This window comes from Odontesthes bonariensis, chromosome 8 (genome assembly GCF_027942865.1).
Source record: "Odontesthes bonariensis isolate fOdoBon6 chromosome 8, fOdoBon6.hap1, whole genome shotgun sequence".
Classification (NCBI taxonomy): Eukaryota; Metazoa; Chordata; class Actinopteri; order Atheriniformes; family Atherinopsidae; genus Odontesthes; species Odontesthes bonariensis.
The window spans coordinates 20,910,098-20,929,075 of NC_134513.1; the positions used below are offsets into that span (position 1 = coordinate 20,910,098).

General features: G+C 40.3%; 1 protein-coding gene across 1 annotated transcript in view; it reads right to left on the bottom strand.

Annotated features, from left to right (window-relative positions):
• Positions 1-898: 898 nt before the first annotated feature.
• The window catches only part of ano2b (anoctamin 2b), a 99,613-nt gene continuing 81,533 nt past the window's right edge, over positions 899-18,978 (bottom strand). The window contains exons 21-24 of the mRNA XM_075472622.1: positions 9,897-9,952; positions 8,371-8,505; positions 5,686-5,832; positions 899-4,628 (exon numbers count right to left, since the gene is read on the bottom strand). Coding sequence (XP_075328737.1) covers positions 4,260-4,628; positions 5,686-5,832; positions 8,371-8,505; positions 9,897-9,952 — 707 coding nt within the window. The 3' untranslated portion in view covers positions 899-4,259. The remainder of the gene's footprint in view (positions 4,629-5,685; positions 5,833-8,370; positions 8,506-9,896; positions 9,953-18,978) is intronic.

The following is an 18,978-nucleotide window of genomic DNA, read 5'->3' on the forward strand; positions in this document are numbered from 1 at the left end:
CAGCGTGACAAAATCTCTTCCCCTCAAGAGCCCTCTCAACATAAAAACATTCTGCATTACATGGAACACTATCATGTTTCATCAAGTTTCAGCACCTGTATCAGTTTGCTTACCATCCTGTGGCCGGAAAGAAAGATGCCATCATCTACCAGCTTCAAGGACCCCACCTTCATCTGGACAATGTAGGCAGTACTGAGAGGATCATTTTCTTAGATTTCTCCAGTGCAATGCCTCCACAATCCCCCCTTATTATTGACTGCCTCACAAACAAACCACAGTTCGTGAAATAGAAGGGAGGAGCTGAAGCTGGAGAATGTCGCTGGGGAGAGGAGCGTCTGGGTTTCCCCCCTGGACCTGTTGCCTCCATGACCCAACCCTGGATAATCAGAGGCTAACGGATGGATGACATTTACCAAAACTATTCTCTAGCTTGTTTTGTTCTTTTATGATCTTTATTAGAATGTGGGGGGAAAAAAACTTTTTTTCCTTCTTGAATGGGAATCTTTTCCAGGGGGTCTAAAGAAACTTTAAATGTTAGATGTGAGCGAGCATAGTGTTATTATGTCCTCAAGTTGATTTAAAATTTCTTTTGTGATTTTAGCTCAAGTAGGATATACAGCAGTAATGTTTTTTTTTTCTTCTTCCTCCCATATCATTTCATACCAAAAGAAAATGGTGGTCTACATGTCTCTGAGATAAAGTAAAATGATCGATGTAAACAAAAAGTATCTTATTGTCTGTACATGTAGGAATATGTTAATATAGCCTACATATAAGTGACTATCCTCAGAGCGTTATTGTTTTTTTATGAAAAAAACCCCCGAAAAAGTTTACTGACATAAAAACAAGATAACATGATAGATGGAAACGACACAGAAAAAAGGCTTTGTAATCCACCCGACAGTTCTGTATTCAAGAATGTACACATCAGCTTAAGGTATGGATGGACAACATAAGCTTGTATAACAAATAGATTTTCATCACAACTTCCTAAAGTCAGTTTTAATACATTTTAAGTTAACAGTCTGTCACTGAGTTGTAGCTGAGCAGACAGATGTTCTGTTGAATTCTAAATAAAAAGCAGTTACAAGGCATCAAAAACAGCACTGAAGGTTTACAGCATGTCGGCAAGTTAACAAGAACTGGGTATGATGTTATAAGATGGCTCCCATTTATTTCTGTGAAAGTTTGTTCACCCACAGTATACCCTCAAGACGTTTGTACATGACGGTTGGCCAACAAGACACATTGGCAGGACTACCTATGAACTCACTACAGCTAGGCCTTGGACACGTCCATGATTGAAGTTTAAATCCATTTGTGTGGAGATATTGGTGGTTATTCCCAAGAGAGCTTGGACGCTGTGTAATGTATTTCAAGCCTATATTCATATTGGATATAGTTCAAAGATAAAACATTAAATGTGTTTATGTATTTGCTCATTCTCAGTTTCAAATGTGACGCAATTGGCTTAAAAATTGAGGAAAAAGAAAAAACAAGGAAGCAAGGGAGATTAGCTTCCACTCCCAGACTAAGTAATGTAGCCAGAGTTTATATCACGTGGGATATTCCCGCGGTTACAAAAAGCAAACTAAGATGGCCGCTGTCATTATTAATCTAGTTCTTATTACTCATTACTGGAGATTATAGCTGTATTCGTAAAAAACAAGATGTTAAACACTTTTAAGATTAAACTGTCTGCCAAAGATAGCATTAATAGCTGCTAACAGTGGTTTTAGACATAAGATGTGCCTGTAGTTCCATACTTTGTTGCTCCAAAACGGATGCACCAAGTGTTAAGAAAAGTTCAACTTGCTCTGCTGTCATTACAACTTGGATAATCAATTTTCAAAAGTGGGAAGCCTGAGATCTGTCCAAAAGGACATTACACACCCTTATCATCAATGGGATAACAAGATATTAACATTTGCAGACTACATAGCCATTTCCAATGGAGCTGGCCGCTGAAACAATTTTTATGTAGTTTTTTTTTGGGGGGGGTTGTATTATGTCCAGTAACAGGATTTATTACTGCTTGCACCAATCAGCCGCAACATTTTGACCACCTGCCTGATACTGCGTGCAGTAGGTCCTCCTTTTGTTGCCAAAATGTCCTGACCCATATTATTTGACCTCAACATCGAGATATACTTTATTGTCCCCTTGAGGAAATTTGTCTTGGACTCAAAGTGCAATTAATTTAAAAACACAAAAAAATGCACAAGACAGTATGTATATTGCGCATCCTGTAACCTCTGAGGTTATGCTGCGGTATCTGGCCTCAAGCTGTCAGTAGCAGAACCTTTTAGTCATGGAAGTCATGTGGGGCCTACGTGGATGTCCAGAACATCCTACAGATACTAGAAAATGTGGGGCTAAATCAATGCCTGAAACTTGTTGCTGTGCTCCTAAAATTGATTTTGAGTCATTCTTGCAGTGTAGCATAATGCTATATCCAGTTGAAAGAGGCCGCTGCCATCAGCAAATACTTTTTCCTTGATGAGTTAGCAACAATGTTAAGGTATTTGGTATATGTACAAGTAGCATCTACATAAATCACAGGGTTGCTTTAGCAAAACATTGCCCAAAGCATCACACTACCCCTGCTATGTCTTCCACAGGTTAGCACTGAACAGGGACCAAGCCATTAACACGATCAAGAAGAAACTGTGTTCATTTGTAGGTGCGTTTAACAACACACACAGGTCAGCATAGATCTGTAGCTGGGACACCTTTTCATCAGAGCCAGCATCAACTTTTTCTGGAGTTTCAACTACAGCGGCTCTTCTGTTGGATCAGACAACACAAACCAGCCAGTTATTGAATCAATGGGCCTCGGCGGCCGATGACCCTGTCACTGGTTCACAGATTTTCCTTCCTTGGAACATTTTTTCAGGTCCTAACCATTGCAGAATGCAAACATCTCACAAAATCAGCAGCTCTGGAGATGCTATGACCCAACTGTCTGTCCTTCACAATTTGGCCCATGAGAAAGTTGCTGAAATCCTTGTGCATGCCCACTTTTTTCATGTGTTTCCAACACATCAACTTCAAGGAGACAATATTTACCTGTGACTACTTCATCCCAATCAATGCCAAGTGTCATTGGAATGACTTGATGTCTTTTTTGCTTGACCTGTCAATGCTCATAATGTTACGGCTGATTGGTATGTATTTCTTTCTATCCAGAATTCAAATTTCAGTTTGACTTGCAAAAGCTACTCTGTTTTTTGTTATTACTTTGTCGAGCTCAAGAGCTAAAACTGTTCATCTAAACAAGGTAAAGTGTTCGGTTGAGGCAACAGGAACCCGTTAGTGAGCTGCATTGTTTTATAATGAAGGGATACCGATGCATTTTTTGTTTAATTCACAATAAACACAGTGAGATCATTTCCAGCTTGCTCACATTCAGAGGCGACCTTCCCTTTGCATTCATCAGTTAATGTTCATACACTCAAAGTCCATTTGGCTCATAGGAGATTTCCTTACATTTTTTGCTTCACAGATCATCGCATTCTAAAACTACAGCTTGGACAGGAATGCGCAGCACAACAGTGTGCCGGGTTGGCGTGTTTTCCAGCCATCAAAAAGTAGGGCAAGGTATCGAGAAACAGTGACCAGCAGCAGTATTTTCAGTCACAATACAGTTGTAGTAAGGTCTGAAAATCGATCAAAGAGATTCCTGAATTCTAAAGAGAAAAAGTACAGAAAAAGTGTAATGTTGTAAAAGCTACAAAATCTGTAAACAAAATACATAAAGAGCATAAACACATAAAGCAGGAAAATACAGACCAGACGATCCTACCGGTAAGCCACAAAGTCCATCAGTCCGTTCATGATGGTTAAGTGCTTATTATTGAGCCTGTCTGTGAGTTCATAGTTCTTCCAGGCCCCTGTAATATTCAGTTATTCAGCCTAATATGGTAATTATTGCTTCTCTACGCTATGAAGCTTTTGTGCCTCACTAAGTAATTAATTTTTACCAAAAAGTAAAAATGCTAAGATTTTATCAGGTGAACAGTCATGCTAGTAGGAACGACACACGCACATCCAACCAGTGCGGACATTCACCCACACTTGGACCGGTGAGTACAAATTCTAACGTTCAGAGGTGAGCTGTGATGGTTTAATCGCTGCACTATATGTGTCATATGCACCAGATCACAAAAGACAAGGGCAAAGACATAAACGGACTGAGTCACTCGAGTTACAACCCATAGGCCCAGCGGAAGGACCCCCACCTATCGATGCCTTTTATTTCACACTGCTGTGTGTTTTGAGTTTGTATTCTCAGGAGATGAGGAAATCTTTCCGCTAAACTGGCTGAAGCTGGCGGCCCTACACCTCGCCCTCGGGCCTCCTCCCCCGTCTCCGGACGTGGGACCAGAAGGAAGTGTACTGTAGCGGCCCAGTATGGGGAAGGCCTGGCCTGGGTCGGCCACTTGGCTTTTGGAGTGGAGGGTAGCATCCTTGACAAAGAGGCTCTGGATGAGCTGGAACTTCTCCTTCTCTTCTTGTAAAAACACGTTAACCAGGAGCTTCTTTTCCCGCTTGAGCTGCTCAACAATGGTTTTGGGAACGTCTGGGATCACCCAGGCGACCATGAGGCTGAGGAACATCACCAGATTCTGGAAAGGGGAGAATGGACAAGAAAAGAAGGTAAAAGGGGGGAAGATGGATAGCCATGGATACAAATGTGACACAGGGTGTACCCAGGCAGAACCAGGTCACTTAGCCCATTAGCGCACATTCTTCTGAATTTCAGGTCAGCCAGCTTAATCATTATCAGTGCCACTTAAAGTCTAAATATGGCTATGGGGTTTTGCTCAAACTTCACTTCACCCAAACTTACTTCGCATGATATTAGCTGGAAGATTCAAGAATCAGGTTAAACACCAGTGAGGACAAAAGAACTTCAGGCTTTATGTTTCAAGCTAAACAATTATGAAAAGGCACTGTATGTCATGTGTTAGCCATTAGCGTGTTAGCAGATGCTAGCGCATTCAGTCAAAATTTTCCAGATTATATCATCAGTCTCAGTCATACAACAATGAATCACGGAAAAAGAAAAGGCAACTATTAGGACTGAATAAAAAAAAGAATAAATACATAACTTTTACACCTAAAAGCCTCTGCACATTGTTGATAGGATACTCTTAAAACAACATTAGCCTTCCCAAAGCCAAGCTCCACCAATGAAACAACAATAATAATAGCCATGATCCATTCTTGCTTGCTTTCTGTTATCTTAGGTAAATGTATGAAAAGTAAGTTTCATACATTTCAAAGTACTTTGTTTACTTGCTGATTGCTTGACACAAAGGCTCTCAGCAATAGGCTCTCTGCTAACATTTTACAGGAAGTAAGTTCGCCTATTCTAAGGAAAGTTTTTGAGTTAGATGGAGCCCATTTTTCCGTTCCTGATTTGTCAGTACCAAAGATGAAGGGAGCTTCTCTAACAGCTGTGGTGTTGGTGGACCATTTGGCCGACACATGCTAGTGAGGCTTGCAGACAAACAACAGAACATCTGCTCACCAACAGACTGAAGAGTCTGGAAATATTCCTGATCGTAACAGGAGCGCAACATGATCCACCCTTTTTGGACCGTCAGACACACATATCCACAGTTCATTACAAATCAATTAAATGCAATTGTAAAACACATGAATAAAAACATCTGATACCTGAAACAATATTACAAAAGCCAGTCTTGCAGCCAGAACACTCCAGTACTGTTTAGAAAACTGGTAGGCGTCTTGGGACCAGGGCGGTTCCCTGTAGTCTTTATACCTAAAACAAAACACACAAGCATAAAGAACAGAGACTGGAGACTGTGAAATATCTTAAGTTTTACTGTTTCAGGCTTAGAGGAAAGAATGTCTTATGTTTTACAGTTTTCTTCCTGTGACTAATCTGATTTAGTATCTTCACCTGACTGGAACTGAGGCTGATTAAAAGAAAGTACTCCTCCCATCAGGTTCAGCCCAGACTCAAAGTGCAATAAACTTTATTTGGATTCTTTTCCTCTCCCTACTTTGTAGTAAACACTCTTTTATTGTGCTGGCAAAATAAACTGTACGAAACGTGAAACACATGCTGAGCAGTCTGATGAAACAAGAAAGGAAGAAAGGATGAAAAAAAATGTTGGAGAAGCAGAGACAGAGAAGATGTGTGTTGTTAATACCCGGGGTGTCAGATAAAACATCCACACTAGGATTTATCTGACAGAGTTGATGGAAGATGGGATTTGATTTAACACACAAACTTGCACGGATATCCTCAGGACACTGCACTGACTTCCATTAATTGTGGACAGCCTAACAAAACCCCGGACCGTAACTTTAGCTATTACAAATTCATGCCGAAACCTATATACAAACATATAACTATTCCATTGTTTTAAGGTTGAGATTTCAATCTGTTCCATTCATTTTAGGGCAAAAATGCTAAAGCTCAATTCAAACATTTTCTTTAACTCTAACCAGGACCCCAAATATTTTTCTATCAATTTTGTTTTCATTTAATTTTTAATGATAACCGAGTCAACAGGAAAGTTGTTTACAGGTGAGAGCAGCTGATTGAGATCTACAATGCCCAAGTAATGCCTGAAAAGAAAACCTCGTATTCAGGTGAACTGAAGAGGAGATGTCCAGGATGCAGGGTAGGAAAAAAAAAGAATAGAAAGCAGGAGGAAGTTTATAATTATTTACACTAATTTCTTCCGTTGATCGTAAGATCACTCTCACTCGTAAAATGAATGAGCTTGGAGCACTGAACAGGATGCAGCGGAAACTCTGAGCAGGTGATATTAACTGTTCTATGGAGACGAATGACTCTTAAGACAGCAGATAGGGAGGTAACAGTAAAGGAGGAAGCACTGCAGAACAGTTCTGTCAGAACCACTCTCGTCAAAACGAGACGAGAAACAGAGATACATTTCAGAAGCTTATTCTGAATGCATACAATTGTGTTTGGCGGTATGGCTCTGTTCGGAGGAAGTTCCCGACTTTTCCATGAGCTCCATGGAAGCCAAGACAGGGAACAGCAGCATCCTCAGGTGGAGTGCCTTTCATTTGCTGTAAAGGCAACAACCCCCCAAACAGACCATACCGGAACGCAGACCAGCCAATTGATTAGTTGGAACCAGGGTGTCCAACCCCCCAACGAATTATTAGCTACCAAACGTGTGTCACCATTATGATTAGTAGTAGTAGTAGTAGTAGTATTACAAAAATGATTATTAAACCGCGACTAAGCTTGACGTTAAAAGGTGGAACTGCCGTAGTCTCACACAGACTGAAATGTGATGCGAATATTTAATTGGGGCAAGCATTGAACTCAACCACTTAGGTACACCATAAAATATATAGTCGGTCTCCACAGCAGCGACAGCTCTTTGTAGCAGGGCAAAGCAGAGCAAGATCCGAGCAAAGCAGAGCAACATCCAAGCAAAGCAACATCCAAGCAGAGCAACATCCAAGCAGAGCAAGATCCAAGCAAAGCAACATCCAAGCAAAGCAGAGCAACATCCAAGCAAGCAGAACAACATCCAAGCAAAGCAGAGCAACATCCAAGCAAGCAGAGCAACATCCAAGCAAAGCAGAGCAACATCCAAGCAAAGCAGAGCAACATCCAAGCAAAGCAGAGCAACATCCAAGCAAAGCAGAGCAACATCCAAGCAAAGCAAAGCAACATCCAAGCAAAGCAGAACAGGATCCAAGCAGCAGAATCCAAGCTCAACAGAACAGACCCAAGTAAAGCAGAACAGAATCCAAGTAAAGCAGGAAAAGATCTAAGCAGAGCAGGATCCAACAGAACAGACCCTAGAACAGCAAAACGAGATCCAAGCAAAGCAGCAGTGTTTATCTACGCAGATCAGCTCTTCATTCAGGGCCTATCAAAACGATGAGCCGAATTAATACAAGCAGAACATACCTGAGCAATAATAATCGCAGTGGATCTACATGATGAGATTAATTCAATTGTAGCTATAGTTGGTTTATGCTCCCTATTTGAGCAAGGGCAATACCCATCCCCGGACACACGGCGGCGAATGAACCGAACCACAGGCACAAGCACTCCACACCCCGGCACGACAGGTGGCGCCGCACCCATCAGGCTGTAATGCAGACATACCAATCAGCAGAGTGTAGCACCTGTTGGGGAGGTGAGGCGCACGCTCCACCTTAGAAGCATCACCGCGAGGACCCAACGGACCAATTAGGAGGATGGCTTGTAATCCAAATGTGCCGGCATAAGACCCGCGCCACAAAGCTACAGTCACGCAAAATCATGTGAAATCGGTGTAAAATAAGCCGTGTGTCTAACCGCGGCAGCCCTGCCACATACAGGAGCCCGCCGCGGCCTACCTCGACTCTGCCTGCGGCGCGCTGTGGACAGCCCGCCCGGTGTCGCATCTTGGCTCGCTGGACTTGGGAAGGTTCGGTGTCCTCCACGGCGTCCATCTCAGCCGAATCTTCTGAGTCCTCCGGCAGACTCTCCGACTCCGCCGGCAGCGGGGATCCATTCCGGACGACAGGGTAAGCAGCAGCAGCAAAAATAATACTAGCATCGGCGCGTATGCTGATCGGAGCTACGTCTTGCAAGCAGAAAGCAAAAAGAGCAGTGACAGCAACCAAGTTTAAATGAAGCGCCCCAAATGCCAGCATCCAATTGCGAGCAGCAGCTGATTAACCATAAGCGCAGTTGGTTCGTGGACAGCCATAAGGGTTGGATCGGCGTCACCCAATAGGCAAAGGGCGCGTTGACTACGTGGTCTGCCAGAACTATCACGTTGCTCCATTTGGTGTAATCCCAGAAATGACACCGTGGAGGAGCATTTCTGCACACCAGATGTTACGCTGTCGGTTGGTCAACTTTGTTTACAACAAGAGTTCACCTGTGTTATCTGTTGAAGCTGTGTGTGACATCAGCAGCGAAGTTATTGCCAGGCTAAAAAAACAACACCCCAATCCATTCATGGCAATATCTGGACATTTCAACCACACCATTTTTACTTAATTTAATTGAATTATTATTATTTCTTATCAATCTTTTATTCAAGTAATTTTTTTCTGTTTGTTTACTTTTTATTTTTTTAAATGCTAGTTTTAAAAATGTAGCACTCTGAGATCATTAAGTTGATGTAAAGTGCTTTATATATATAGTATATATATAATCTTTGTGGATTGAAAGTGTTATTGAGTTTAACCCCTTCAGACCTGCATTTTTTTGGCTGAAAAAAAAAAAATTTCAAACTGATTCTGATTCCTCTCCAACATAAAATCAAAGTGCAAAAAACACATTTTTGATATCTCATGTTTTTAATAGTATTATTTCATGTCCATTCCAATGGACGCCACGACAAAATGGGCGTAAAATGTCATAAAAACCTAAGGAAAATAATGCTGAGTTTTTCCACATGGTAACCAATATGGTATGACCTAAACGTTTGGAACTGGATGTTTGCATGGTTTTGAGTCTGTGTACAGTTTTTAACATGCACATTAACTTTATGGTGTATCATAGAGTTGGTAGGGAACAGTCGTGAGGTCATCACCAGTAAAACCTGGAGCCTGCAAGAAGATACAGAAATAAAGCAATCTGAATAGGTCTGAAGGGGTTAAACAATTTGAATGAAAGATCCTACTGAGTTGACAAAAGCAAGAACATAATGAGTACATGCAAACTATGAAATACCTCACGTGGAATCATGTGGTAAGGATAGAAGTGTCACAATTGTTTTTATTTTCTTCAAAGTAGGCACATTTTGCTTTGGTGACAGTCGTAGCATTCTCTCAAACAGCTTTATGAGGTCATCATCTGGAATACTTTCCAGTTAACAGGCGTGCCCTGTGAAAACTTCAACTTCTTGCCTTCCTCATGAGTTTGAGACCCTCAGGTGCTGGGCTGAGGTAGTGTTGGTGTACAGGCAATAGTTCAATTCGTCTCCTGCAGTTAATCATGATATAAGGACAAAGAGGTCAGTTAATCTGAAAAATTCTTTAAATTCAGTTCCTAAAAAAAAAACACTCGGATGAAACTTTCTCCCATGACGACTGTCCCAGTAAAGAAAGAACAGAACTAACGTATTCTTTAGAAGAGTTACCAGGCTTTGAAATAGATCATTAACATCTTTTCAGCTGTTTGGAGGAGGCAGCACGAAACAGCTGTTCACAGTCAAATGTCTCCAAAGAAACCCTTATAAAGGGGGGCTAGAAAGAAAAAGAAGAGGAGAATTGCTCAAGCCAAAGAAGGGAATTAACATAGTACTTTGGTCTGATGAGTCAAAGTTTGTGATGAGTCCAAGTGTCTTGTCTTTGCGAGACACAGGAAAGGCTGGTGTGGTCTCCACTGTGAAGCATGGTGTGGGAAGCATAATGATGTGGGGTGCTTTGCCTGTGACACTGAAACTGAGGGTAGAACTAATCAAAATCACTACTGCTAGATTCTACAGAAACATTTCATGCCTTATTGTTTGTAAATAGTTAAAAAATTTGTTTTGAAAAGGACATAAACCCCCAGTACACCTCCATGCTCCGTAAGGTAAATCTGTCCTAGAAGAAGAGTGAAAGAATGTTGCATGAGATGACTTGGCCTCCTCAACTAAAGACCTAAACTCAGCTGAGATTGTTTTAGATAAATGGAACCGCAGAGTGAAAGAAAACAGCCACCAATTGCTTCATATGTCTGATAACTCCATCCAGATTGCTTCGAAATACAGTCCAGGGAATGAACCCAAGAAGGTGGTTTGGAAAATGTCAAGAGTGTACAAAAGTGACATCAAAGCAAAATGCTGCAACTTTAAAAAAAATCAAAAACATGAAACTATTCTAATTACATGATTCCATATGTATTTTATAATGGCTTGGGTCTTCGGTATCGTTTTTAAATGTAGAAAATGGTCATTATAATGAAAAACCAAAGGATGAGTAGCTATGTCCAAACCTTTTTAATTGTATGGTACATTAATTGGAACTATTACAATTGCCTGCCCAACCGTGATGGCCTTGCTCACACTAAAAAGTAAAGACAAATATGATGGATTTTGGTCGTTGAATAATACTCAGAATAGCAAGTAAGCAACAGCCAAAATGTCATAAAAACCCAAATCTCTATCAAAGAATGTTTTGTTGTTATTATCATGCGAATCATAATATCATGTTATTATCAACACAATATCGATATTCAATTATTGGTATTAGTAACACACGTATATAACAACATCACTGATGTGAACATACTCAGAGAATTGTTTTTAACAAATCTTTGGTTTTTCATTAATTGACATGAGTAAATTGTATATCTTTATTGTTATAAACATATCTCTGGATGTCCCTTTTTTGTCTTTAGGTTAAAAAGTACTCCCCCCCTCCCAAGTGTCTCTAAAGTTGGAAAGTATTTACATACATAAACTGAGTTTAGATGAGCCTACTTATAGCCCAGTGGATAGAGAAGTTTTCTGTCAAATGGTTTTATTTATTTTTTATTTATTTATAATACATCAGCTTGAAAGCAGTCAGTCATATATGGATGAACAAAAGGACACAGATGGATTCAGTCAAAATGAAGGAAGCAGCTAAGTGCAAGCCAAATCGCTGTAATAATATAAGCATTTACTGGGTGTCTTAAAAAAAATACAAATTAAAAAAGAAAAATATCAAAAGAAGGTGAAAAAAGCAATAACCAAAGAAGCATTGCAGGCAAACGGTTTGCCCTTACAAGCATTCTGTTGCAGGTTACAGCTCAAACCATCTAGCAAAACTCAACAGATAGAGAATGAATTAGCAGGACAGGGTTTATCAAATACTTTCAGCTTCATGCCACAGTCTGGACTTTGTTTTCACAGCTATTGTAAAAAAAGGCTACATTTCTTTGTGGGATGTACAGTACAACATACAGCATTCATTTGAAGGCAGTCACTGGCAGACAGTTGCTTTCATTGTTAAACTTGAGAGGATCTTTAAGCAGAAAATGCATCATCCTCTCAATGTAATGAATGGGATTTCGACAAAGACCTGCATTGTAGAGCCTAAGCTATCTATAGAGCAGTCATCCAACCAGTGTTAGTTCAGATTAGTGCATTTAGGACATGGACAGAGACATCAAAGCAAAGTCAAAATCAGGTCAAATAATCTGAGAAAACACATATAGTTTAAACACACAAGGGCCAAGAAATGATATAAAGTCCCATGCCAGCTATTATTGCTTGCTTGGCATGGACAGAAACCTGGATTTTAGCAGCAGGCCGACACTAGTCTCTAAAGGCGGATTTCCAGTTGACGCGTCGCTCACGGCAGTGGCGGCCCGTGACGTCAAAATGACGTTTCAGGCATGGCGCTTGCCTTGAAAAGACAGCGCAGCGTGTTATCGTGCACCAGTCGATTTTTGTAACTTGGCTGCGCCGAGAACGACGAACCGGACGGATCAATTTGAGACCAGGCTCAGTGAGGAGGTGCGTTTGTACAGCAGCTGTACGAAACTGCAGTGAAACAGCACAGGGAGCACTTTAACTCCCAAAACTGGTGGAGAGAGATTGGCAGAACTTTGGGGAAAGAGAGAGAGTTCTGTAAGAATGTGTGGAAGAAGCTACGGGACAGATACGTGAAGGCAAAGAAGAGGGCAGAGACTCCAAGTGGCTTCAGACCTTCACCTCTTTTAACTGAATAAAAAAATTAAAATTATCCGAATACTGCAGCAGTATCATTAATTACAGTGTTCCTGCTCTTGACAGCGGCATTGTTTTCTTCTCGACTTTCTTCGTTGTAGAGTAGCGGTAAGCTTCATGTAGTAGCGCCACCTCTGTGACGGAGAAAATTGCAACTACTGGTGCATTGACTTGCGCCACTATATATAGCAATCGTGACGTCATCAACACTGCTCGCGCTAGCAGACCATGCTAGAGCCTTAACACAACCTTAATCTGGCTCAGTTGCTAAGAGCTAGAGGCCACTCACTTGGATGGGCCAAGCCCCCAGCAAAGTTCTCCTTCGAAGTTCTCCTTCAGCTTACTAAATTCTCATTTAATTCCTAACACTGGACACAAAATAGCCTTTCGAAGACTGTAGGTAGTGCTGCATATTTAATTCAGAAATCCCCATCTATAGTATAGAACATAGATTTTACACATGATGTAAATGTTTTGTAACACACAAAAGCATGTTATGAATATCTTAACAGGGTTAAAACAACAAATGTCATCTTAATTAGAGTCAAATTCATTGTAATCATAATTCAATCGAATCCAATTAACTAAAATCAAAAAATTTTCCAATTCATAAATACAAAGCCAATTTAAAAAAAAAGCTTCCTAGCAAAGGAATCCAACAGATTGCACCGAAACTTCCCGTCAGACCAATCACCCGTCCTGAGCATGCATGAGGCCACTTATGACTCTAGAAACTTGTTGTCACTTGTCAAGCATCACAAGAAGAGCTATTTAGTTTTTGAATTGGATTCATGTGCAGGAAACGCAGGGATATCCTCAGTATTGTTGTCACTTTAAGAAATCCAGTAGTCTGGATCTGTCACGTATCAACCAAAAGTCCATCTTTTGCCGGTCACAACACATCACACATTTTTACAACAGCTATACCTAATAACTATATAATAAGGCTGTGCAAGTTAACTCGTTATTATCGCATTAACTCATTAATTATTTAACGGCAACAAATATTTTATCGTGCATTAGCGCAGGTTTTATAATTTATTTTATTATTGTAAAACTCTGTTGCTCACAAGCTTTTTTTTGTAAAACTCTGTTGCTATCTGCTGCGGCACCGGAAAAGAAAGTAATCGGCGGATCCACCAAACATGGAGAAAGGTACGGAACTTTTACTCGGCCATTTTCATTTTAAAGTTCTTTCAAGCGGGTCGACAGAACCAATGTCATCTGTAAAAACTGCCAAGTGTAATTGTCTTATCACCGTAGTAGTTCCAGTCTAAAATATCACTTAAAGGCAAAACACACAATTGATACTAGCAAGTCATTCAACAAAACAGACAGTGGAGCGAGGCTTCTACATAAAAACTACATAAAATTCTGATGCTAAAAGTGTGTTTGCACAACAAATGTTATGGCACTTTCATTCATATGGCAGCACATTTAAAATAAAACTAAATGCTAAAAGCTATACACTGCTTTTGAATAAATTTTTTGATTTTGCGTACAAATGCGATTAATTATGATTAATAAGGGAAAATCATGTGATTAATTAGATTAAAAATTTTAATCGTTGCCCTACTATATAACAATAATTATAAAAAATATAATTTAAAGTTCAATTTTATGTTACTTGGTGGTATACAATCTAACTTGATCTATAGTTTACCTGGAGGGAAATTTGTTGTTTTATCTTGTAAGCTTTGAGCACATGGCATCAACTTTTTAAAGACATTCAAAAAGGAAAATGTTGAGAAACATAAAGACAAATGTTCATGTTTCTTGTTTCTTCTGTTGAAGAGGAAAAAAAGGCTTTTGTGAACACTTGAAATTTTCCGGAAAACCCACAGGTTATAGAAGGCTATTTTAAAGAAAGCCTTTGGCAGAATGGATTAACGGATGATTGTGTTGAATTTAGTGGCACCTAGTGGTGAAGTTACAGAATGCAAGCATAATGAAAACCTCTCATCTCATCCTCCCTATCCAAGGATGTAAGAAGACACTATGCTGAATGCCAAAAAGGCGAAAAGCAAAAGACCTCATCTAGGCCCATTGCTTGCGTCATACACGATTTGTTATATTATATGCAACATGGTAGCCTAGAAATCTAGACGCCCCTAGCGACCGCAAATTGAATTTGCTCCGGGGCTAGTCTAGTCACTTGTGGTCGTTTTGCGAGGCTGCAAATCGAAACTTAATCGGGCCAATCAAATCGTGAGGAGCGGGGTCGGAGGCCGGGCTACCTAGTGACGACAGAGGTGCGACGTTTCAGTGTGTAGTTCCAGAGAGAGGTAAACAATGGCTGCGCCCCGCGAACAGTCTTTCGATTTGGCTTTGGCAGCGACTCTAGAAAATTTAGAAATACAGTATTCTTTGCGAGACGAACAGATAACTGCAATTAAGTTTTTTTTTTTTTTAAAAGGACGTTTTCGGAGTTTTGCCCACCGGGTACGGTAAAAGTTTAATTTACCAGCTTGCTCCGTTGGTCCGTCGCGCTGACTACGTAATACTTCTTCATCGCTCTGATTGGTTTTTGCGCCATCCTATTGCGTGGCGTTGAGTGCAGAGGCAACTTGACAGACAACCGTTTATCCCGCCCACACTGCTATTCAGCGTCACTAGACCCCTGTACAGCTTTTTGCTGTACGGGTCTGGCTTGCTGGGCTAGCAACATGGCAGATTTGTAAGAGAACCAGCTCCCTCTGCAGACATAAAAGGTCACAAAGACAGTAAAGTGTTTCAAGAGGTTTCAAGAGGTGTGATTGAAAAGGTTTGTTGGTGAGTTTGTCCCATCCAACAAAGTACTTTATAAACTTCCAACATTTTTTTTGTTTGTTTTATTTTTTGTTTTACTTTGAAAGATTTGCCATTTGCTCTCAATTGCTGATCCGAGTTGCGATTTGATTGGATTTAGGCATAAAAAAACAACATGGTTAGGGTTAGGAAATGCCCAAAAGACATCTCCCTCTCGTTACTTTGAAAGTCAAGCTGGAGAATTCAAATTTCACGTCCATCAACAAAAACAAAAATGCTTTTTTTTTGTTGAATGACAGCAATTCTTTTCTTGTTTTGCTGTGAGACTGAGTGGCAGATGGAGTACAGGAAACACTGACCGTGGCAGTTTAACATGTCATATTAATGTCACGACTCAGATCAAAGTTCCACTTACACAACATAATGAGTCGTTCACATCCGCACACATCCTGTCATGAAAAAATTCCTCTGAAGTCCAAATTGATGAAACGGGCTGAATGAGCTGTCTTTCTAAGTTTAACACTAACAGTATAGAAATAACAGAGAGGGGGGAGGAAATCTGTGTGCGTGCATTGTGTATGTGTGTGTGTTAGCAGAGTCTTATGATGGTTAATTCCTTCTCCTTATACAGTCATGAGTGAGGAATGCTGCTTGAGAGAGTGAGCTCTTCTCTCCCTCTTTTTTCTTTGATCTAATCATCTTTTGCTCAACAATATTCTACAGGATTTTGTACTAGGCCAGCATCCAATGTGAACTAAACTGTAAAGCAAGACCTCCCTTCCTGTCACGTTCCTGTAAATTGAACTTAAATGGTCCCAGAAGATTAACATACAAAATATATTTTTTTTCTGGGGGGGGGGGGACGACACATTTAGCTCTATTTGTCTTGCTTTGTGTGTGTGAGTATGTGTCTATTTTCTAGACGCTCCATGTTTGGTTATAATGGAGGAGCTCCACAGCAACTGGAGCATCTAACTCAATATTCTTTCATAAGACCTCTCAATGAGATTATGATTTTATGGTTGTCTGTGTGCGTGTGTGTGTGTGTGTGTATATGTGTATACGTGCATGTTCATGAGAGTATGAGAGTTACTGCTGCCAATACTGTGCCTCTTGGGACCCAGGAATAAATCTACAGACAAACAATAGTCAAACTATTCCCATCCTAAAAAAATCATGCACACACTCAACCTTTATGATAGAGCACAATTGGTGACAGGTCACACTCTCCCATTTGTTGTACATACGAACATGTATATTGCAAATGTCAAAACCAGCAGCAACTGGCCTTGCATCTACCATCCACTCCAATCCTAATTATTTATTCATTCAATTTTCTTTTCTTTCATGAAAAATTCTCATTTTGAATTTGATGCCAGCAACACGTGTCAAAACGGTTTGGACGGGGGTAACAAAAGGCTGAAAAAGTAGGCACTAAGAAGAAACAGTTGGAGGAACATATTGCAGCTATTTAGGTCAATTGACAACAGGTCAGTCACATGACTGGGTATAAAAAGAGCAACTTAAAGAGGCAGAGTCTCATAGCAGTAAAGATGGGCAGAGATTCAGCAACCAATCAACCAATTGTGGAGCAATTTCAGAATAATGTAAGACTTTGAATATCTATCCATCCATTTTATATACCTGATTAATCCAATTCAGGGTCGCGGGGGGCTGCAGCCTATTCCAGCAGTCATTGAGGGAGAGGCAGGGTACACCCTGAACGAGTTGCTAATCCATCACAGGGCCACATTTACACTAGGCTACATGAAATTATCAAAATTTTCAGAGAATCTGGAGAGATCTCTGTGTGCAAGATAGATGGCCAAAAATCAATACTGACTAGGTAATATATTCAACTCCTCAGGCAGTACTGCATTAAAAAGAGGCCTAATTATGTCATGGAAATCCCTGTATGGGCTTAGTACTTTCACAAATCTTTGTCTGAGAACATTGTCTGTTAAAGCTCTACCATGCAAAGAGGAAACCACATGCAAACTTGGTCCAGAAAAAACGCTGTCTCCTCATTTAAAAATCTTCACCAACAATGAAAATACGACAAAGACCCAGCAGTGTTTAGTAGGTAGAATTCAATATTAGACAAGAATGGGACAACCTTTCTCTCCCAAAGGTCCAACAACTGGTCTCCTCAGTCCCCAGATGTTTACACACTATTGTTAAAAGAAAAATGAATGCTACACAGTGTTGAATATGGTCCAATCCCAACTTTTTTTTAAACCTGTCAATTGCATCATATTCAGGATGGGGGATAAGAGCTACTTGGATTGGCTACCACTTGCTACCAGGTCTTAAGTTGTTACTGTAACTAAGTAGTTATTTTCAATGGTGCAGTACTTTCAATCTAAATATTTTTCAGTGGAGTGGTACTTTTAATATACTAGTCTCAAATGCTGAGAGAAAGGAAACTTTTTTTTTTTACCGAGGGCATAGAGAGATGGGGAGGGATGCTAACCCCTAAACTAGCTAACTTGAGCCCTGTAATAGCCCTGTAATAGCCCTTTAATTCCAAAAATAGCAAGATGCTTTGAAAAAAATTTTACAAATCTGTACCCAGCAGCACTACACAGTAATTAAATGCATGTAGAAAGTGACATCACATTCACCACTATAAATGTCAACATCAAAACCATCACTACTGAAACTGAGGAACAATCACTGCTTTCTCCTTGACAGGATACAACCCCAGCTGACAAGAAGGCTAAGTGGGAGTAAAATGTACAAATATAAAAAAGTAGCCAGCTGGACTTAATCGCCTGTTTGGCTGCCAGCTGGCCCTTATGGCGAGCACTTGCAGATTACAGATACTTGATAGTGTTAAGTGCAGTAATCTTTCCAGAAAGTGCAGCTTCTTGTAGCAGGCTACTGCTACTAGTGTCTTCAATGAGGCCTGGCGCGTAGCCTAGAAGCTAACTTGCTTTTGTGGTTTAGACCAATTGCAGTGAGAAAGAGGGACAGAGTGTCAAAGCTGTAACTTTGTCTTAACCTTGTAATACTTTTTTCTTCTGAGAGACTGAAAATGGGTAACAGCATTTAGGGAACATTTATCATGGAACTTACACCCATCTAGACACTAAATGTTTTATCATGAAAACTACGTCTTGCGTGCAAGCTGCAGGTTCTGCTCCAATTGGCCGATAACTACCCAAAACAACATGGTCACGACAAAGTTACCAACAATGCAACCTTCTTAAAAGGGACTTAATGAAAAAGGAGATATATTGTGGGGGGAAAAAAAACACTTTTTTTCTGCTTGAAGAGCATTTATTTGGTTATTAAAGGCACTACCAAGCCCAATGCCAGGGTCATTCCATCCCTTTGTCACGTCCATGGGGTTTTTGCCATGTTTTTAGTTGCTGTTTAGTTTTTAGTTTTATCAATTTTTTAAGTTTATCTCATGTCTTGGTTTTTAGTTACTGTTTAGTTCTTGGTTTTACCATGCTTTAGTTTTCTGTCATGTCTTTAGTTTTCAAGTTCATGTTTAGTTTTTAGTTTTGCCATGTTTTAGTTTTCCCTCATGCCTTAGTTTTCCAGTCCAGGTCCG